Source organism: Pangasianodon hypophthalmus, chromosome 15 (genome assembly GCF_027358585.1).
Source record: "Pangasianodon hypophthalmus isolate fPanHyp1 chromosome 15, fPanHyp1.pri, whole genome shotgun sequence".
NCBI lineage: Eukaryota > Metazoa > Chordata > Actinopteri > Siluriformes > Pangasiidae > Pangasianodon > Pangasianodon hypophthalmus.
In genome coordinates this window covers 20,488,609-20,511,100 of record NC_069724.1, presented here as the reverse complement: position 1 = coordinate 20,511,100, position 22,492 = coordinate 20,488,609, and the positions used below count along the sequence as shown (strand labels likewise).

Genomic DNA, 22,492 nt, shown 5'->3' with positions numbered 1-22,492 from the left:
CCTAAATATGCTCAAGCCGAGAGGGCGACAAGTGTAGTGTTTTGAAAATAACCCCAACGCAAGCTGGCTAATTCTTGCTAGTCGTTTGTTTAAAACGGCATAGTTTGTAGCCCGGTGTATTTATGAGTTGTTCGGGTAGGTGTCTGGGTTTGAACTTCAGTCGGAATGTATCGGAGAGGAGCGAGTAAGATGGACAAGCCGCCGAAGGAGGAGAGCGCTAGCAGCAAGTACGCCGAGCTGCTGGTGTTCGGCTACGCGTGCAAGCTCTTTCGGGACGATGAGAGGGCCATGTACCACGAGCAGGGCAAACACCTGATCCCGTGGATGGGAGACAACAAGCTCATGATCGATAGGTCGGTTGAACAAACCTTAAAAGGGAATGCTTACTTTAACCCCAGTTTAAATGTCTTCCGAAGACTCTCGGATCTTGCTTTTTGCAGCTGGAGGCCTCCCGTTCAAGTGACATGCATCCGAATAAAAATAAACAAACAACTGATCGAGATAACTTGGCTTTTTTTTCTTTTTGTTATTGTTCTTCTTCTTATTATTTCTTAAAGTCGACGATGCTGTTCTATGAGAGAAGTTCCAAAATGCCCATTTGCTGATATTATAGCATCATGATGCAGAGATGCACAGCCCTCCCTCAACAGATCCCTAGATCCCAAAGATCTGTGATGGATCTGAAATGTTTTTTTTTTCTCTCAATATGAGTTACATCTGATATTTCTTTAGCTTTTAGATCTGTTAGATCTGACCTGAGGGAAGCCTGTGCGTCTCAGTGCATGTGGAATTTGCTTTGGAGAAACTGATCTCACTCATTTTTCCCAAAAGCACTGCGGCGTTTAATATCATCTTCTATATCATCCATTACGATGGATCCACTTCCTGGTCCTGGAGTACCGCCCCTGTCCTGCATATTTTCTCCTCCATAGAGTAACGAGAGAAAGCACTAATCAAGAATTTCCCTCATGGGATCAATAAAGTATATCAATCTATCTATCTATCTATCTAATAGAGGCCCACTGGGGCAGGTATCACGCTGCCCCATGCTCGCTTTATGAACATCGAACTAGACAGTTAATTACAGGCTTACCAAATTGGGCTAGTTTAAAAACTCTTCATAGTTCCCAAGATCTTGTTTTATAGCAAATAATCAGAATGAAATCTAATAAAGATTTCTGCAAACTGTAAGTGCAGACAGTGTGTCTGTGATGTACAGAAGCATTTTTATTGTAAAATATATTGCAAAGATTAGAAAAGGGAAATGCGTGTGCACCACGGTGACCTTGTTTAGCATGCAAAGGCTGACAAAAGAAGAAAAATGTGTTTGTTTTCCTCAGTTTTTTGATCTAGATTCAGGTCTTTCATGTGGTTTTTGAGATGCAGTTGGGCTACACACCTGCTGTATCAGATCCGTCTCAAAACGAGCTGCTAGACTGTAGGTCGCATTTCTGTATGGTGTCAACTCTCAACCTCGTGTTACAGGGTTACTCTAAAAATTCATTAGATACTAGGATAAAGGATAATTCGAGTGTAGTAGCCTCTTGATTTAATCTTGTTTGGGATTATGTCCTTATTAATCTCGTCGTTAATGTCGTCCTGCCTACAGTCACGAATAGCTGCTAGGGAAAACACTAAATCATGCAGGATGGTGGTAGGTACTTCAGGACAAGGGTTGGGAACCTGTGTCCTGTACCCTCGCCAGGTAGAAAGAGACATTTCAACGTGACGCACGTTCCACAATTTGTCAACAAAATGCGATGCTTTTGGGGAAACTTTTGGGAACGAGCAAAAATGCAGTTTTCATTCCTTCAGAATTGTAGTTTCCATATTGTATGTGGGAATTTATTATGAAATAATATACAGAAGTGGATTTAAGTGCAAGCCACAGCAAATTCCTCTGCTGTAGCTGCAACTTTGTCAAATCAGTCTGTCTATTAAGGTGGTTCTCATAAAATGATTGATTTTCTTCAAAAAAATAAATAAATAAATAAAAATACAGCAGTGACACTTTTCCCAGTCCAGCATCTCTTATCTCTTACCCCTTTTTTCTGTCTCTCTGTATTGGTTCAGCGTCAGTTTCATTTTATGATCCTGAAATGCATATACGGTTATGTATATGTTCACTAAAAGTACTCGTAAGGAGCCACCTTAATATACGTGGATCTGTTCCCTGTTTCCAATGTGTATGTGTGTGTCTCTCTATCACGTAACCCAGACCTTATTTTCTCAGCAATTAAGGCTAAGGGGTCCTGCCAGGCCCCGATTGCCACCTCACCGCCCACTTCTCTCTTTCGACGAAGAGACTGGAACTGAGAAGTGGAATAGAGGAGCAAGCGCAGGAAAAAATCGTCCATATGGGTTCTTGCGGATAGGTATTTATGTGCTCGGGCTTGTGTGGATGTACCATTTTACGATAGAAGTAAGAATGATGACGTGAGATATCATTTAAAAAAATTGAGTGACGTGGGTACAAGCTGTCTTTTTTATGAAACCGTGTAAGGTAAGAGGAAAGTTGCTCTTTTGTTTCATTACGTTTGACTCCAGGGCTTTTGAAACTTTTAAATGCTTAGTCGAGAATTGGATTGTACGTCTATAGTAAGAAAAATGACTGTTTTTTTTTTTTTTTTTTTTTCCTTTTTTTTTTTTCGGTCTATACACCTAAAGTGTTGCAGTAGCGATGCTTATTTCTTTTGCCTCCAAGGGAATGTGCAGTTGCCTTGTAAGAGAAATAGTTTTGGTTTTAAAAGCCTTTTACCTTAAGGCTCTCCCAATGTGGTGAGTATTTCTTCTGTGTGTGTGTCTTGGCCGATTTCCTGTGTAATCAAGCTATTTATTTTGCAGATACGATGGCCGCGGTCATTTACATGACCTTTCGGAGTATGATGCAGGCTCGTGGAACCAGAACTACCAACTCTCTGAAGAAGAAGCGAGGATTGAAGCACTGTGTGATGAGGAGAGATACCTGGCCTTGCACACTGACCTGCTGGAAGAGGAGGCCAGGCAAGGTACAGAGTCCCGGCAACGGAAATGAGTTTCGCCAATTTGGATAAAAATGATCACAGGCTAGATCAGTTCTAAAACCTTTTCTGTGCACGATTTTGATACTACTCAAAAATACTATTCAGCCATTTTTAAAACGATGATATGAAACCATTTAGCTTTTATTTGCAGTAGTAGGTGTGGATGTGCAGATTGCTAGGCTGTGTAAAATACTCCGAATCTCACTACTTGTCAGCGCAAACCATCACGTTAAAGCAGAATTTTAATTTCGCACCATGTTTGCGAGGTGGCGAGTTCACTTCCTACTGCACAGCCACAAGGTTAGTAGGTGACATACAGGCAATGAGCAATAAAGACACAGAGAACAGTTTCACTTTTCTTTTTTGTTTAAACTTAAAATTGCCGCACAATTCTATTTGCCTATTATGCTTAATAAGGTAGACAACATTTGTAGGAATTTGGGGGTGGTTACGACCACTGGTCGTACAGTGGCACTGGATTTGATACTGCTTCCTGCATGAGTCAGTATTGCACAAAAAGGACGTTTAATTCAAAGCCTTATTAGCAGAAAACTGAGACATGCCTCCCACTTGCACTGCATAAGCACAGCTTGAGTCCCGGTAATTCTAAAGTTTGAATACGAATGTGCGTAATTGCAGTATTATCTCCTCACTACATGCTCTTAACTCTGAATATGGGTCTATTTGACACAAAACAGACCACATAGTTTAGTTATGTAGACCATTGTTGGAATTTCCAGCCCTGACTTCAGAATTGTTTATGTTTAAGATGTAACGCAGGTGTTTTTTTTTTTTTTTTGTACTGTTTGCTTTTCTGTGATGTGCAGAAGAGGAATATAAAAGGCTAAGTGAGGCTTTGGCTGATGAAGGTTCCTACAACGCAGTGGCTTTCCGCTACAGTGCTGATTACTACGACCCCTCGCAGCCCACCGAGGAAGAGGACGGCAGCAAAGATAACGGTGGGCAAACACACACACACACACACGAACTAGGGTTTTCAGAGTCTGTTGGACTAACACATTCACTGTCTGTGCGGGGGAAAAGCTTACACCGTGGAATAATGAATTCTGTCATGGCCAACACTGTTCACAAGAGTGTGTCCCTTGCCACAGGCTATACATCACTATCCAATCACAGTCAGCTAGTTTAGAGCCAGTGACAGAGCTATAAGGAGGGCTCTGTTGACGGACATGAGCTTCCCTGCTGCGCGCTCTCAGTGCCAGAATCAATGATTTCACCGCCAGGTTGTCATGTGATATGATACAGGATTGGAGCTGAAAATATAGTTTGTAGCCTGTGTATTGCTGATGACTGAAATGCAGTTTAACGTGTTGTTGTTCATCAGCATTTAATTATTTTTGCTTTAATTCATCATCATTTAATTATTTTTGCTTTAACTATGGTGTCTAGTTGACCTGTTTTTTTTTTTTTTGTTTTGTTTTTTTAAATTAGTGGTTGACTAGTGAAAATTATAGTCCCAATGAAAGAGCTATGATCTGATTCCGTATGTTGACACATTTCCTTTTGAAACAGGAAGTCCAAGTGACGGAATATAGAAGTGTTAAATTGATTTACACGACAGCCAGTAGAGCTTGAGATAAGCCACATCCACGCAGAATCAAAACAAATTAACAGTAACATAGTGAACTAGCTAAATGTTTAGGAACAGCGAAGTGTTTTTCAACTGTAGATTTGTAGGATTTCTCAAAGGATTTTCGCTGCCTAAAATGATCTTACTTAATCTTACTGATAGAGAAGCCCAAACAGTGTATAAAATCGAGTTCTCGATCAGTTTGGGCAAGATATTTTGGCATTTGAGCAGCTCTTAGTTGATAAAACACACCTCCGGAAAGGTCCCGTTACATAACCACAACCGTGCACAAATTCCCCGCCAGCCATTTTTTTCTCAACCAAGGGATGTCTGGAAAAGGGAATAGTGTGCACCAACAAAAACACACCTACACACATGATTGCTGCTGATGAGCTGCTGCAGTAGAGCAAGACACGCCTCTGGGGGCTGGACATATGGCCAGAAGTATGTGGACACCTGACCTTCACACCCATATGTGGTTCTTCCCCAAACTGTTGCCACAAAACTGGAAGCACATGATTGTCTAGAATTTGTACTGTAGAATTTCGATTGTCTTTGCATGCTATAGCTTTACAATTTTCCTTCAGTGGAAGTAAAGGTCCTAAACATGCTCCAGCATGACAGTGCCCCTGTGCACAAAGCAAGGTCCATGAAGACATGGTTTGCCAAAGTTGGAGTGGAAGAACTTGAGTGGTCTGCACAGAGCCCTAACCCCCTCAACCCCACTGAACACCTTTGGAATGAACTGGAACACCGTTTGCACACCAGGCCTCCTCACCCAGCATCAGTGCCTGACCTGCTCTTGTGGCTGAATGGACAAATCCCCACAGACACAATCCAAAATCTAGTGGAAAGCCTTCCCAGAAGAGTGGAGGTTATTAGAACAGCAAAGCGAGGATGGGATGCTCAAAAAGCACATAAAAACTGTATGAAGTAGAAACTAGCACAGGATGACTCACCCAAAAATTTGAATCGTTCTCCTGGAAGTGATGAGCTACAAAATTAAAGCAAGAATATCTCCAAAACTGTTTTTGGAGCTCTGAAACAACCATTCTGATTTCAGGGGCACTTTAATAGTCATGCAAGCACTAGCACAAACTCTTCAAACTAGTCTCGAGGTCATTGCTCAGTAGATAAATAGTTACCAGCCCTTGAAAACATGCAAATTTCTCCATGCATACACACAGACCTTGATGATGAATTATTCAGATGCTCTAAAGTCAAATGAGGTGTCATTTCGAAGGTTTAAAAAATCGGCTGAGGTTTTCAGTGGCACAAGTTAAACAGGACAGCTGTACGCAATGGCCGTTCATCACCAGCATGCAGAGCTGTAGCACATTAATGGTCTGCTTGTTGAATAAATAGTGAGGGCTGGGCTTTTCATATCCCTTCTTACACTCCCATGATCTCAGAGATATTAGGTTCTGAGTCAAATAAATATGGCCTTAATATTTATACAAATTCAATAGTTCTCAATAGTTTTTTTTTTTCTCTAAATTTACTCCACATCCAGCACCTTGCAGGTATACCAGCTCTGTTTGCCATGGCACCGGTTGTATTCTTGGTGTTGCACAGAAATCGAAGCATCTGTTTTTCTTCATAAGCCAGTGTGACCGCGCTTTTTATTTTCTAAACGAAAGCCTTGGCAAAGGTTTGAGGACAGGTCTGTTCATCTGCATCGATTTCACACTAGCAATGCTCGCAGTATTGTGCCAGCTCCATCCTAAACAGAGGTTGGATTTTTTTTTTTTTTTATTTATTTTGGCAGAAATGGCGATGGCAGAGAGCACTTCCTTTTCTGTGGTCTTAAATTATAGATTGAGGGAAAGAAAATTTGGCCGGACTGAATCACTGCTTCGCCAGTGAATTGAATGTTCCCCAGCAGATGGCTAGACAGTTGGGTCATCTCATCACTAAATGTTATTTATTTATTTATTGCATATTTCTAGCGTCCGGAGCTTTGGCTTATTTTGTTTTTGCTCTTCAAGTTGTTAGAAATAATAGCAAGTAGTTACACAACTCCATGTGGGCTGCAATTAATGTATTGATTTCTTTGTTTTTTTTTTTTAAATTGAATGATTAGTTGGAACACACACACATTTTATATATATATATATATATATATATATATATATATATATATATATATATATTTTTTTTTTTTTCTACCATTTCAATTTCAGCCATAGTTCTATAATACTGCTTCTATGCTACAACAGAACTAACTGCAATACAATATTGCTAACATTCTGACGATATCAGACGATCTCCCATGATATGAGAATACTGTCACATGCTTATATTGATGACTAGCATAAGATCACTGTGTTTCACCTGTTCTGCACACTTTTTTGCAACAATTTCAGTGGAACCAATAGACCAGTAATCTGAAAACTGGATTTCATGCTCTGGTTTGTTCAATTCTGACCAGTAAAATTTTTAAAATGAAGGCCAATATCCGCAGGCTATTTCGATAACTGAAAGACTTAAATTAACAATACTAAGAGAAATCCAATTTAATTTTGTTTGCCATGTTTGCACAAGGTGAATCATTGTCTCTCTGTGGAATCGACGCTGGGCTTGAATTCTTTTACTCTTTGGAATCAGTGAAGTTAGCTTGAACTGGTGCAGTTAGCTTTCTTACCTGTAGTGATGCTACTACCCAACACTGCATAATTCACATTCTGATAATAAGTGATTAATACAGGACACTAATTCTATAATTATATAATTAAATAAAATATTTCCCTTCATGGCATGAGAAAATGTTCGTCTTGTAGACTAATCATTCATATGACACCATCTGATATCTAAATCTGATAGAACTGATAGTTTGAGTAATTAAAGGTGAAACTTAAAGTTGCTCTAGTGCTTCAGGCAACTCCTGCTTTGTATTCTCATTCTCTTAGTCTCTCTCTCTCTCTCTCTCAACTTCATATCCTCTCATCCCTTCAGAGCCCGAGCCTCAGGAAGAAGATGGTGAAGAGCCGTTCATAGCACCCCCTGGATTGATCATACCCTCCGACGTAGAGCTGGTAAGATTTTACAATGAGTCACAAGAATGGGAACAGCTGCAGGGCCTGAATATTAACTATTAACATCATAATTCAGATAGAGAAGTCATTTTATGGTGTGCTGGAAGCCTGTCATTTGTTGGAGTTATTTTTTTGCTTTTTTTTTTTTTTTTTTAAATTTAATTATGTGAAAATGAATCAAAATATTTTGTTCTACTAAGTATGGATAGCGATATGTGGTGGAGAAATTTTTTTCCCTTTTTTTTTTAATTAATAATTTGTTGCTGCCATGCGCTGACTCCTCGTGCTGAGTTTTATGTTTAAGATGTTATGGAGCTTAAACAGTAATGGAGTGCTAGGGCAGCCGATCTGAGCGCACAGAACAGCATCAGAAAAAGCGTGGTCATTAATATTAAAACAAGGCGACTTGAACCTTGACTCGTGAGCGATGTGTAGATCTTACTGAGCTTGGATGGCTCAGTGCTCGCAGAGGTGAAGTGCTCTCTAATGGCATATGACAGTACCAGTTTGTAGACAGTTTCAATTGAAATAATTGCACTCTGGTATAGCAACTAAGGCTTGTTAGTAAAATATATGAAGTTTTATATAAGAATTAGACACTAATGCATTCGAGGCGAGGTTGCAACTTATTTCCTGCTTACAGCCGGTAAAAGACAATTTCTACTCATCAACATGTGGGGTAGTCTGCTCAACTACCAGTTCCTTCCCTGTTTACGGAGTGACGTCAAATCAACGTGGCCGCACACACTGTGAACAGTGTAAACTACCCCTTCTCTACTTTTTAATTCAGTTTATATACGTGAAATCAACATGGCCGCACACACTGTGAGTTTTGACTGTATATTAGTTAATATTCACACAGTACATGGTAAAATCCATAATATACACACAGTACTTGGTAATCTCTATACATTAGCCATACTAATCACTGTTTTGAGAAGGTAATCATCAACATTAGAGTTATAACTACGTTAGCTGGCTAGCTCATTGCTATCACTACTCGCAATTTCAGTCCAAAATGTTGCATGAATGTTTGAAGTGCACTACAGTAGAGCAGAACCAATAGCTTCTCAGGCATGTAACTGTAAAAGTTAAAGTAGCATTTTATGAGCTGGATGTGCTCTTACAGAGCAAACAAAAGACACGCTTTTGTGGAGGCATCCATGTTTTTTTTCCCCCCACTTCACACGTTGAACGTGCCGAGGTGGAAAATGACATCATTACAACTTGTAAATCACCTCTCGCTAGAAACCTCAAACACGGCATACGTTTTTTATTTTGTTAAAACATCTATTCTTTTTAAGAGGTTGTTTATGAGTGAGTGTTCAGTACATTTCTACTAAACACACACAATGACAATGTGACAATGAGTGACAAGGGCACTCCTGGTAAATAATTAACCTTGGGAATAGTGTGTGTAGCCATATCAAATGTGTGTACTGTATAAATACAGTAGAGACTTCAATAAATGCTTGTTCAGGTAAGTGCTGTTGTCGTCAAGTGAAGTGCACTAACATATGGCACTGCATAATAGCACTCCACACTCATGTTTTTTATAGTGCAGGCCACATGTTATGATGCATTATATTAATCTTATACCACAGAGCTGTTGAAGTTACAGTCTGGTTGAAGGTGTAAATTATTTTTCTATTACAATAGCTCTGACAGGAGTTCGGGGCTGCAAGGCAAATCACAGATTTATGTTAATGCACTCGCTCTAATATGTTATCGTTTCTATAGTAACAGCTTATTCACACTCTACATATTAAACAACATGTTATTTATATAAGAAAAACCTATGATCACTGATACGGTGAAGCTTTTAAGGAGATTTTTTTTTAGCATTTATGGAACGAGCCACCAGTGTCAGTGCTTTGTAACAGTCAGTAGGTTTTCCACCATGGGAAAGTCTTCAATGCGTTCCACTTTCTCAGTGACATGACATGCTGCAATTGTTTTGTTTTGCACTGCCTGTATATAGCTGCTGTAACTTAAGTCAGGGGTGTCCAAACTTTTTTCACAGAGGGCGAGATTTGACAGTTAAGGACTCTTTCAATAATTCATCTTTTTTAATTCCATGCTTAGTGCTTTCTAGCTCTTTGGAAATCGCCCCTTTTCACTGTTAATTTTGCGCTTTTTGTCTGTAGCCGTGACTAAACATCATTCTGTAAATTAATTTGCAGGTGTAGTGAGAGATAAAATGGGGCTTACTTTTTACCTAACTGCGTTAAAACAGTCTGCTGCCACCATCAGGTGAAAGGAAAAATCGCAGCACGTTGGCCGGTGAGCCAACTGTCGTACGAAGAGAGAGAGAGGCCATGGCCACAAAAAGAGAGGCATTTGGCCCTGGGGCCCGACTTTGTTATTCTGTTTTAATTAATAAATAATGTAAATGCAGGCAAACACTCCAGGACATGCTGTTCTAGGAAAATAATCAACTTCGGGTTGGTACCAGTATCTCCTCTCAGAATTTTGGGAATTCAACAGTGCCGTGGTATAATGCGAATTTGACTAGATATTGCTTCATTATTACAGATGTTTAGATATTATTAGTCAAAGAAATATTATTTTAATATAATATAAATTGGAATTTTATTCCATTTGCCTCTAAAAGCGTCTTCTGCTGTTTGCTTTGGACTTTTGTGAATCTCTTAGGCATTTTTTTCTCTCCTTAGTTATTTTTTTTTTCTGCTTTTCATGTCCATTTCTTCCATGAATTATGGTTTTCACTCGGAACATTATCATATCTTTTAATATCCTTCCACAGCTCTCGGAAAGGTCAAAATTTTCTATTTTGGGACTGATAAAAGCTGTTTTTCTGATCCCACTTCTCCCAAAGCAAACTGTTTGAGAGTTTAAGTGTGTTTGAACTTTTCATGCGTGAATAAGATTTCCAGTAAACATCTAATGAGTGTTTTAAGGCGCTCGGAGAAAGCTCATTCAAATAAATTAACTCGAGCATCCGAACAGAGATTCAGACTTATGCGCAAATGAAGATAATTCATCACAACACAATCTTAAGTTTTTTTCATCACAAGCATGTATTCTGTTTATGGGTAAACTATGAAGTATAGGTACTTTTCTACATTTTTACACCTAGCAGCCAAGTAGGATGCAAACTCTCACACTCAGCTGTGTGTTATATAGGTAATCCATCTGGCGAATTTAAACAGTTAAGAAATTCCTTACGGAAACCGAATCTGTGCTGAATAGCTCACATCACATCCACTTAAATGATGAATATTTAATCTCTCAAACGGTCTGAAAAATCTACAGATGTAAATTAATTGGCAAAATTTCAAAGCTATACCATTACAGCTAAAGCTTTGACATTTTGCCAGTGGATTTACATTTTTCCATGCTAGAGTTTAAATATTCATCTTTAAAGTGGATGAGATGTGAGCTATTCAAAAATTGTGCTTGGTTGTCCAAAAACCTCGTATCGCTTGCAAAATGAAATGGAGCGGCTGCCATTTTTCACAAAACCCCAGGCTGCACAGTGCAAACTCCTCATGAGAGCTGATTTGTTCAATGTCTGAAGGTCATTTTTGTTGACCTTTTGAGTGGCTGTGTTTGTCAAGGCTTAGCATGGAAAGAAGGGAGCATTCCACTCATAACGACAGGTTGCAGTCGACGGGTTGCTTTCTCCTCAGCGTGTTCCTTTGGAAACAGCACATGAGCTCTGAGGTTGATTATTATTATGCAAATGATCTGATCCCCTAACGCATCTCTCTTCAAGTGCCCCGAAATCAAAACTGGTGTTTCAGAGCTTTTTTGTAACTGGATATGATTGTATATCTTGGAGGAAAAAACATAGTTTTGGGGATATTCTTCTTTTAATTTGATAGTTCGTCACTACTAGGAAAACGATTAAAGTTTTTTTAGTGAGTCATCCTATACTAGTCTTGTATTTGTCCAATTATTATTTTTAAATTTCCCCCATTTCTCATGAATTTTAGTCTTGGCCAATTCACACCCACCAGCCAGCTCTCCCTTAGCATGGAACTGCTTCTGAAAGGGGATTGTGAAGGCTGCGAAGTGCTTCCTCTGAGACACATGAAGCATCCCAGCTGCACCATCACAGGGCAGTGTAACACACTTGGAGGAAAGCGCAATCTGCCCTCTTCCGCATACATCAACTCACAGACACCCATGAGTGGCTAGTGTTGCTGTGATTGAAAGGCGAGAGGGGAGATCCACACCTCCCATCTAGAGAGCATGGCCAATTTTGCTGTCTTGGACTCCCAGACACAGATGACTCTGGCATCATTGGAATTCAAACTAATGATCTATGGACGATAGGGCAAACCCATTTCTGTTGCAGTATTTGGGAGCTGTGTTTGTCCAATTAAAAACTCTCCGGAATGTAAATGTTCCACTCCCAGGGCAGGTCTTGCTCTACGGTCGCAGCTTGTTGGCAACAAATGTGGTTCATTGGTACATTTTTGTCTGCACGTCTTCCCTCACACTATTCCCTTTTTCCAACTATCCCTTGGTTGAGAAAAAAAAAATGACTGGAGTTTGAAAATGATGAAATAAGTGCGCTGGAGTTTGTGGTTATATGCCAGGTGCTTTTTGGAGGGGTGATTTACCAGCTTGGTGCTTTCCAGCACCTGAATGTCTTGCTGCTTCAGACTTATTGAGAACCCGATTCCGTCTTTATAGACCGCCTAAGCTTCTCTAGCAATAATATCTAGCATTCAGATGTGTCAGATGCCTCTTGGTGATGACCTTGTGGTTCTCTGTCACCATCTGCGCCACTGGTGGTTGAGCTCGGCTCAAAATTGTACAACATAATTCCAAAAACACACAGCTTTTCGTTGTCTAGGATATCATCTTTATTAAAGTCAACAGGAGTCTGTGCAGGTGGCAGTGAGAAATCCTCCACAATAGACAAAAGGCTCTCATTGAACTCTTCACTGCTCTCCATTTTTCGTTAGTTTGCTGTCAAGATCGTTTAAATTCAGTGGGGGTGCAGTATATCTTGAATGCGATTTCCTGCTGTATAAATCGGCCAAGCACTTGAACATGGCATCAGTTAGACTTTCACAGGAAATGTGCCAGCATATGGAATTAAATCAACAGCTCTCAAGCCATGGGGACTTTAAGCACAGATATCCTAATCACTCTATCTCACATTTGCAGTTATTGATCCCATCGAAACTCCCAGGCCTTTGCTTCCATCCAGACCCGAGTGTTTTTCTCAAGCGCTCTCTCCTAATGCAACCTTGATGAGTACCACAACGAAACCTTCAGTCCCTCCAGCTTGAAACTCCCAATTAGTTTTAAGCCAGTGAGGCAGTCCTTTGAACAGTTCTGCTGAATTATTAATCTGCTCTGCTCTCTTCACCCTCTTTATTTTGTGTCAGACTACCCAGCCTCTCCACAACAACTGCCAGGAAAAATGGTTCTTTCTTTGCATGAGGAAACATGTTTGTTTTTCACCTTTGTAATTCAAGGTTATTTGCTACGGAGTAGAATGTGTCTCTTTTGGCCTCCCAGCTCTGGAAAGCAATAAGTTGATCGTTTTTTTAACAGGTCACTGTGGGTTGCAAGTGCAGACATTTTGATGAATACCTTTGGTTTTTTGTTTATGCTTCATTCTGAAAAGTAGTTCTAGCATTGTTTATTTATGTGAAAGATTAATGCTTTAAAAAAAAAAAAAAGCTACAATCAGTGAATTGTATCACACCCAATTTTAGCAATTGATGATTTTATTTGCATTATGGATTGTTTGTGAAATTTATCACACACAAATCGAGTTCTGGTCAATATGTGTTATTAAATGTATGCATTTTTTTTTTTGTGAGATGAGTGAATTGTTTAAATCTCCACTCAGCGTTGTTGCAATGTGATGTCTTTCAGCCTGCGACCATTAAGACCCATGCCATCATTGAGCGCACTGCTAACTTTGTGTGCAAGCAAGGAGCCCAGTTCGAGATCGTGCTGAAGGCGAAGCAGGCCGGGAACTCTCAGTTCGACTTCCTGCGTTTCGACCATTACCTAAACCCCTACTACAAACACATCCTGCGAGCCATGAAGGAGGGACGATACACACCTGCCTCTGAAAGCAAGCAGGACCAGAATCGAGGCAAGTTCCAGCAAAAACTCACTGCACGAATACTAGTAACACAAAATTTTCACTGAACACATCATAAGAAAAATTGCTTTTTTTTTTTGAGAAAGTGATTTTGTAACTTATAGAATCTAAATCAGGAAATTCCAATGAGGATGAAGACGACGATGATGACGACGATAATGAAGACGGGAGTTACCTCCATCCCAGTTTGTTTGCAACGAAGAAGAGCTCACGTCTAGAGGAGATAATGAAGGTACAACTCCAGCTGTGTCATGCACCACTTGTGCGTTTTTTTGGGATCGTAGCAGTCATAGAGTAGTCCAGGGATCCAGCTGATTGAGCAAGGTGGTTGCTGTGGTATTCTAGGTGGTTTCTAGTGTGTTGAGTAAGAGAAGTGGCCCCCAACAGTGTGCACCGGTGCTGTGTGTTATGTTCTGTATGTCCTGTGCTAAGGGCTTCTGTCTCTGTGTTGTTGTATATGGTTGTTAGGGTGTTGTTAGTCAGTTGCTATGGTATTTCAGGTGGTTGCTAAGGTTTCGAGAGAGAGAGAGAAGGGGACGCTTACAGTACAGATAGCACCAGTGTCTTGTGTTATGTTCTGTATGTACTGTGCTATGGTATCTCAGTGGTTGCAACGGGTTGCTTTGTTGTTTCTGATGGTGAGTAGACTGTTTGTACATGATTGCTAGGGTATTCCAGGTGGTTGCTAGGGCATTGAGCAAGTGAGAGAAGAGGGTCCCTAACCTGTGCTATGGTATCTCAGGCAGTTGCAAGGGGTTGCTATGTTGTTACAGATGGTAACTATGTATATATGTAGATAGTGGCTAGGGTATTCCAGGTGGTTGCTACAGTGTTCAGTAAGTGTGAGAGGGGACCCGTAACTTGTCCACCTGTACTGTGTATCCTATGCTATGGTATCTCAGGCAAAGGGTTGCTATGTTGTTACAGACTTAGATTGGGTGTTTGTAGGTGTTTGCTAGGGTATTCCAGGGGGGTGTTAAGGTATTTGTAGGTGTTGCTATGTTATCCCAGGTTGCTGATAGGTCACTTGAAAAATATTGTAAAGCTCAAGGTATCGGAGAGAAAAAAAAAAAAAAACTCAGCAGATCCTCTGTTGTGGCCAATCAGATGCATTTATGTAAATTACTTAACTGTAGGCAGTTCATCAAGAAAGTAATTAGCTTTCACAGAATGTTATAATTTTTTAAAATCTCATTTAGCCTTTTTTTGGCTTGCAGAGATGTGTGTGTTTATTCAAAACAGACGTCTCATCAGATCCATGGCTCTAGTCAAAGGTGGTAACGTGACCCACCACTACGAGACGAAACATAACCACTTCAAACTGTCTTATTTATAGCCATAAACTAAGCATTAATTGGTTAAGCATTAAAGGAAAACCATTTTCACCATTCAGTCATGTTACTTTCTTATCCGAACCTTACTAAACAAAAAATTTTTATGAAACTAGATCTTGATAAATTTTAGTTGAATACCCCTGTTGTATGCTGTCTCCTGTTGCCAAAATAATACCTTTTTTATATTTTTTCTGTTAATCACTTTTCATACATTCTAATGCAATACAGTATGTTTTAGAAATTATACAAGGCATGATAATGGGCTATATAGATGCTTTCAAAATAAGGCACTAATGCACTCATTCAGTGAGCGTGTTCGTCTCCACATGAGTCCTAATATTTAAACCTACCTCTGTTCCAGCATTTAAAAGCCACCCACTTTAGAATGATTTGAAAATACATGTTAAGATGTTACAGTTTCTGACATAATTGGGCCTGCTATGAAGGCATCTGACATCAAAGTGCTTTAGAGGTTTTTTTCCAGTAGTTATATATGACAGCAAGTCATTTTGAACTCACTTACTTGATTTAATATTCTGTATGTTTTGTGGTCTGTGTTGCAGGGAAGCATTTAAAGTGAACATATAAATGAAAGATTTATATGAAAGATAAATAGGACAATATCTTATCAGGTTTACTGTCATAATTCAAATGACTTCAACTTTCGAACATACTTGTGAAGTCTTCTTAACACTTTTATTGAGCACATGGCAATTATATACACCGATCAGCCATAACATTAAAACCACTGACAGGGGAAAGTGAATAACATTGATTATATCGTAACAGCGGCACCTGTCAGGGGGTGGGATATATTTGGCAGCAAGTGAACAGTCAGTTCTTAAAGTTGGAAGCAGGAAAAATGGGTAAGTGGAAGGATCTGAGTGACTTTGACAAGTGCCAAATGGCTAGACAACTGGGTCAGGGCATCTCCAAAACAGCAGGTCTTATGGGGGTGTTCCCAGTATGCAGTGGTTAGTACCAAAAGTCGTCCAAGGAAGGACAACCGGTGAACTGGTGACAGGGTCATGGGCGCCCAAGGCTCATTGATGTGCGTGGGGACCGAAGGCTAGCCCATCTGGTCCAATCCCATAGAGATACTGTAGTACAAATTGCTGAAAAAGTAAATGCTGGCTCTGATAGAAAGGTTTCAGAACACCATCGCAGGTTGCTGCGTATGGTACCACGTAGCCTCAGACCGGTTAGAGTGCCCATGCTCACCTCCTTCATGGCTGTGGTATTCCATAATGGCAGTGGCCTCTTTCAGCAGGATAATGCGCCCTGCCACACTGCAAAAATTCTTCAGGAATGGTTTGAGGAATATGAAAAAGTGTTCAAGGTGTTGATTTGGCCTCCAGATTCCCCAGGTCTCAATCTGATTGAGCATCTGTAGGATGTGCTGGACAAACAAGTCTGATCCATGGAGGCCCAGCCTCACAACTTATTAAAGGATCTGCTTGGTGCCAGCTACCACAGTACACCTTCAGATGTCTTGTGGAGTCCATGCCTCGATGAGGTGGAGCTGTTTTAGGGGCACTGGGTACCAAACAAAATTAGGCAGGTGGTTTTTATGCTTTGGCTGATCCGTGTACTTTTGAGAACCCAGCGTTCAGAGTAATCCGTTTGTTAATAAAGACAACCCGTTAGCTCCTAAAAACAAAAGTTTTCTCAATCATCATTTTCTGTGATGTTCAACAGCATATTCATGAGAAATCCAACATAGAAGTAGCGGAAGCAGCAAATGTCATAAAGTTCCAGAATACCATGTAGTCATATGACGCAAACTCTTAAAAGCCTAAAACTCTGCTGTCTCATGCTCTTTTAGTTAGTTGACACCACTCTAAGCAGGTTCAAGGTTCAGTCCACTCCTTCAAGGTGGATTTTCCTTTAATTCTGCAATATCTTGTATCTCATAAGCAGCTTTTGCTTGCCTGGTCTTTGCCTCTATGAGAATGCAAGTTTCACCTATGTCAGCTGTGGTATTTTAAATGCTGTTAGCAGCAATATAATAGTAGTGTACTTGACAGCCTTCTCATTACTGTAGGAGTTGCACCTCTTACCGTAGAAACTAACAAATGGGCAAATTCCATTTCAGATAATACAAAAAATTATACTTGCCTCGCTATGCTGCAGAAAGTTGCACCACCTGCTAGAGGGCAAAAAAATTAATTGCCTCATAGCTCAGCATATTCGCAAGATATTCTGTTACTCGAAGTTTATGGGTCTTGAGGGCCTCTTTCTATTCCGTATGCCTGCTGTGTTTCAGCTCCCAGAACAGCAGAGCTTAATAATCAAGCTGTAGAATGCTGATAACCGGGCTTACATTTGTTAGGAACTTGTGCTGCTGGAGGAAATAGACTTGTAGGCTGTACATTAGGGAACATACTGTCCATATAGTACGGTTTTATCTTTGTACATTCTTTAAGTCACAGTATACTGAGTAAGGTTAAGATCTTATGTGGCAGCCTGACAAAACTCCAAAAAAAAAAAAAAAAAACCATGTAAACTTAAATTTACAGCTTTACCGCTTCTGTAAAGATTCTGACCAATCAAAATCAAGAATCCAAAAGCACTGCAGTATATAAAGTGCTTAAGTGTGCACCTCTTCTGTTAGCTAATCATTTTTTCTCTAAGTCTTGTTTGGGATCTTGCCCCAACCCCAGTACTTACTGATACCCTTCCTTGATCAAGCAATCAGTGTATACATCTCACATATTGCGTAGCTGAGGTTTTCAAGGTATGCACGTTAGCCTCTCTGAGCTACACTTCTGCATCTCAACAGGGATATGTCTGCATGCATCATTGAAGAAATATAAGTCAGTCCTTTCTTTTGATATATGGTGGAGTTGGAGGCAGTAGCTGGGCTTTGAACATGTACTCTTTTTGTACTCTAGCCCTTGCAGGTCATGGACCCAGACCATCCACTGGCTGCACTAGTTCGCAAAGCCCAGCAGGAGAAGAATGGAAATGTAGCCATCACCACCAAGCCTGAGGAAGAGGTGGCAGCTCAAGCACCGCCAGCAGAGTACACCACTGATCGTAAGTATGATGCCTAACCTTTTGCAGCCAGAGACTCCTTTAATTGTGAAATAAATGCCAAGGACCCCTCGCTACAGATTTCATTTTTTTAATGAATGTAATCCAACCATTTAAATATCAGGCTCATTTAAATGTGCATAGTAATATTTTGGATATTTATTTGCACCACTAAACTTTTCATTTCTGAACCTTTCATTGATAGCGCACATTAGGTCCAAGTTGGCGTTATTTATAGGCTTTCTTGTTTTTGAGTTATTGAACATAGTAAATACTGTATAATAGCTTTGGTAATGGTGGGTTGTAAGTTATACCACTGTAACAAAATTCAGAAAAACAAACAAAAAAAAAACCTTTGAGAACCACTGGTCTAACTAACACACTGTAATGATTTATAATCCCACTGTGTCATCCAGAGGAGCATGGGTTCCCCTTTGAGTCTAGTTCCTCTAAAGGTTTCTTCCTTATGAGTTTTGCCTTGCCTTCCTTAATTATATCTACGTCCAGATTTCTGTGACCATGTCCATGGTTAAAAGAGCTCTACAAATAAAATTGACTTGAACAATGTGGGGCTGATAAAGTTGAAACTAAAGCGTCCAATTAAAACCTGAGCCGGAAGGGGTTTCCTATTGTGACGTTACCGCAAAATTGCATTGGCTTGTTAGAAATATGACTTTAGTTCTTTGTTATTGCAGTACAAGTTATTTAAAGCTGTAGTAAGTTGTTGACTAATTAAGACCAATGTTTGAGGATGGTCTTAAAGAGAGTGACAGTGGTGTACAGTGAATATAAAAAATTTACACACTCCTGTTAAAATGTCAAAAAATTCAATTAAGATAGTCATGTCAGAACATTCCCCACCTTTAATGTGAAATTATGGTGCATGTTTGCAATTTTTAGGGAAAAAAAAGTAAAACCTTACAATAACCTAGTTGCATAAGTGTGCAAGCCCCTAAACTAATACTTTGCCGAAGCACCTTTTCATTTTATTATACCACTTTTTGATAAGAGTCTATCAGCGTGGCACATCTTACATAGCAATATTTTCCCACCATTTCTTCCAAAAACATTCTAGATTGCATCACCTGTTCACAGCTTGCTTAAGGTCGCCCCACAGATTTTTAGTTGGATTCAGGTCTGGGCTCTGGCTAGGCCATTCAATAACATTGATCTGCTTTTGGTTAAGCCATTCCTTTGTTGAATTGGATGTGTGCTTTGGGTCATTGCCGTGCTGAAAGGTGAAATTCCTTTCAATATTTTATTACTAGCAGATTTTGCACTAAAATCAACTGGTATTTGTAGCTATTCATGACTCCCTTCACCTTGATAAAAGCCGCAGTTCTGGCTGAAGAAAAGCAGCCATAAAGCATGATGCTGCCACCACCATGCTTCACCTTGGGTATGGTGTTCATCTGGTGATGTGCTTTTTTTTGGCGGCAAACGTATCTTTAGGCATTATGGAATTATTATTCCTTTTGGAATTGTTCCATATTTTGCCACATGGTTTAAGGTGATTTAGTTGGGCTTGGATGTTTTTTGTGAGAAAGGGCTTCAGCCCAGACATGTGAAGACTATGAGAGATTGTTGTCAAATGCAGAGAGTAATCAGTTTTATCAGTCAAATTCAGGAAAACCTGCTGTTTTAACAGGGGTGTGTAGATTTTTATATCTGAACATAGCTGACGATTCTGAGCATACTGGTTCAATCAAACCACTTAAGTGCCAAGTCTGGTGTGCTGCATCATTGCCTCTGTGCTCTGCTTCTTAACGATTTTCAGTGCTACCACTTACCCCCTAGGAATATCTTATTGTTGCCCAGGAAGCTTGAGCCTCTGAATGACTGGTATTGCACTCGAACTGAGGGTCCAACAGAAGCTGTGGTATTCAGTAGTAAATTGAGTTCAACAATGAGTATAATTATGGGGTTCTCAATAATGTGCCACTTGATTGTAACGCTGTAGTGGTGGCAGAATTTGAATAATTGTTCAAACATAGAAAATAACTGTGGCAACAGGTTAAATAGGTTCACTCCGTTTAAGACACACATTTATTACTAAGAAGAGTAAATAGTAATTAAGATCCTGTGAAAATCTGTAAAAGACGCAATATACATTACATACATATTTTGGAGAGGTTGTTTAAAACCAGATGCAGGATGATGCAGGGTGAATGAAAGATGATTGTGATATGTTTTTGTTAATCAATGTTGAGGGGAGTGGTGGCTCAATGGTTAAGGCTCTGGGTTACTGATCAGAAGGTCAGGGTTCAAGCCCCAGCACTGCTAAGCTGTTGGGCCCTTGAGCAAGGCCCTTAACCCTCTCTGCTCTGGGGGCGCTGTATCATAGCTGACCTTGTGCTCTGACCCCAACTTCCTAACAAGCTGGGATATGCAAACAAAAGAATTTCACTGTGCTGTAATGTATAAAGTTTGCTCTCAGTGTGGTTAAGCTAGCTGGAAAGTTGTGAGTTATATACCAGCTTTGCACTGTACTTTATTTGTTATGTTTCTTGTACAGTCAGGTCCATAAGTATTTGGACAGTGACACAATTTTCGTAATTTTGCCTCTGTATACCACCACAGTGGATTTGAAAAAAAAAAAAGCAATCAGGATGTGATTGACTGTAGACCTTCAGTTTTAATTCAAGGGGTTTAAATATTTAAATATTTTAAATATTGCATTAACCGTTTAGGAATTACAGCCATTTTATTTATATACTCCCACCATTTTCACAGGCTCAAAAGTAGTTGGACAGTTGACTGATAAGCAGTTTCATGGCCAGGTGTGGCCTGTTTGCTCAGTATTTCATGACAAATTAAGGAGATAAAAGTCTGGAGTGGATTCCAAGCATTGAATATGGGATGTGATGGGAACTCTCAAGATGCGGTCCAAAGAGGTGTTGATGCAAGTGATGGAGGGCATCATTAGGCTTTTCAGACTTCATATAACTTTCCTGCTAGAGCCAGACTTGAATAATACACTATACGGTCAAATGTATGTGGACACCTTACGGTAACATCCATATGTGGGCCTTCCCCAAACTGTTGCTACAAAGTTGGAAGTACACAATTGTATAGGATGTCTTTGTTAGCTGTGGCATTACAGTTTCCCTTCACTGGAACTAAGGGGCTCAATACTGTTTCATCATGACAGTGCCCTTGTGCACAAATCAAGATCCATGATTTCCCAAGGTTGGCGTGGAAGAACTCGAGTAGCCTGCACAGAGCCCTGACCTCAACCCCACTGAACACCTTTGGAATGAACTGGAACTCTGACTGCACTCCAGGCCTCCTCACCCAACATCAGTAACCTGATCTCACTAATACTCTTGTGGCTGAGTGGACAAATTCCTATAGCCACACTCCAAAATCTAGTGGAAAGCCTTCCCAGAAGAGTGGAGGTTATAATAACAGTAAAGCAGTGACTAAATCTGGAATGGGATCTTCAACAAACACATATGGATGTGATGCTCAGGTGTTCACAAACATTTTGCCTATATAATGTATCATTTACATGTAAAAATGTACTTTACTAGATAACAGTGTTACTTTAGCAACCACTTTTTCAGCCTACTGAGTGAGCAAAACAAAAAAAGCATGTGGCTCCAAGTTGGTGCTTTTACTTGATAACTAGCTAAGAAATGTAATTTTTTTGTCTAATGATTACTTTTTGCATCAGCATGATAAATAGATTTGAAATGTTTTCCTAAGTCATTGATGATTTATGATTTATAAGCTTATGCTTATTTATCATTTATTGCATCATTGTTACCAATGTGCTCCCAGAAAGCGTACGTCCTTTTCTGGTTCTTGCATTGATACGTGTTGCATCACATTACCCTGAGCTACCCAGACTGAGTGCAGGCTCAAATATTTGTTGATCTGAAGAGAATTAGGAAAAACATAAAATAAAGTGTACTGCACATGAATTTCCATGCTTGCTTCCTGGAGTGTTTCATCGTTCTGCGTTCTGCATAAAACTGAAGGGCCACATTACTGCTGGTTAAAAATGAATCAAGAATAATTGGGGTTTGCCAAAATGAAGCCTGTTGCTGGAGTTACTTGCTTAACCAGGACTGACCTTTCAGCAGGGAATTTCTATTTTGTGAAATTTCCTCTTTATAATAGCTGACAGTTTCTGTATACACAGCATGACTCTCTTTTTGCTTTTGCCTTTGTAGTGGAGAGTTAAAATGGCATGAAAAATGCTCCGATTTTTTCCTATTAACTCAAGTGGTTTCATGGGGGAAATCTTGCGTTTGAGTTCCAAATCAATAGAGCCATTGGCCAAGTTTGCAGAATGCTTTTCTTTCTCCCTCAGCTACTAATTTTCTTGGCTTTCTTCCTTGGTTTTGTTTATGCTAATCCAGGCCTTG

General features: G+C 39.9%; 1 protein-coding gene across 3 annotated transcripts in view; it reads left to right on the top strand.

The window, feature by feature from the left end:
• Nucleotides 1-22,492, top strand: part of sfswap (splicing factor SWAP) — a 104,568-nt gene continuing 82,076 nt past the window's right edge. For 2 of the 3 annotated variants that reach the window (XM_026928788.3, XM_026928786.3), the window contains exons 1-7: nucleotides 1-353; nucleotides 2,845-3,008; nucleotides 3,851-3,982; nucleotides 7,570-7,649; nucleotides 13,515-13,740; nucleotides 13,854-13,981; nucleotides 17,978-18,122. In XM_026928788.3, the coding sequence (XP_026784589.1) occupies nucleotides 166-353; nucleotides 2,845-3,008; nucleotides 3,851-3,982; nucleotides 7,570-7,649; nucleotides 13,515-13,740; nucleotides 13,854-13,981; nucleotides 17,978-18,122 (1,063 nt within the window). In that variant the 5' untranslated portion in view covers nucleotides 1-165. The remainder of the gene's footprint in view (nucleotides 354-2,844; nucleotides 3,009-3,850; nucleotides 3,983-7,569; nucleotides 7,650-13,514; nucleotides 13,741-13,853; nucleotides 13,982-17,977; nucleotides 18,123-22,492) is intronic. The other variant, XM_026928787.3, reaches the window with a different exon arrangement.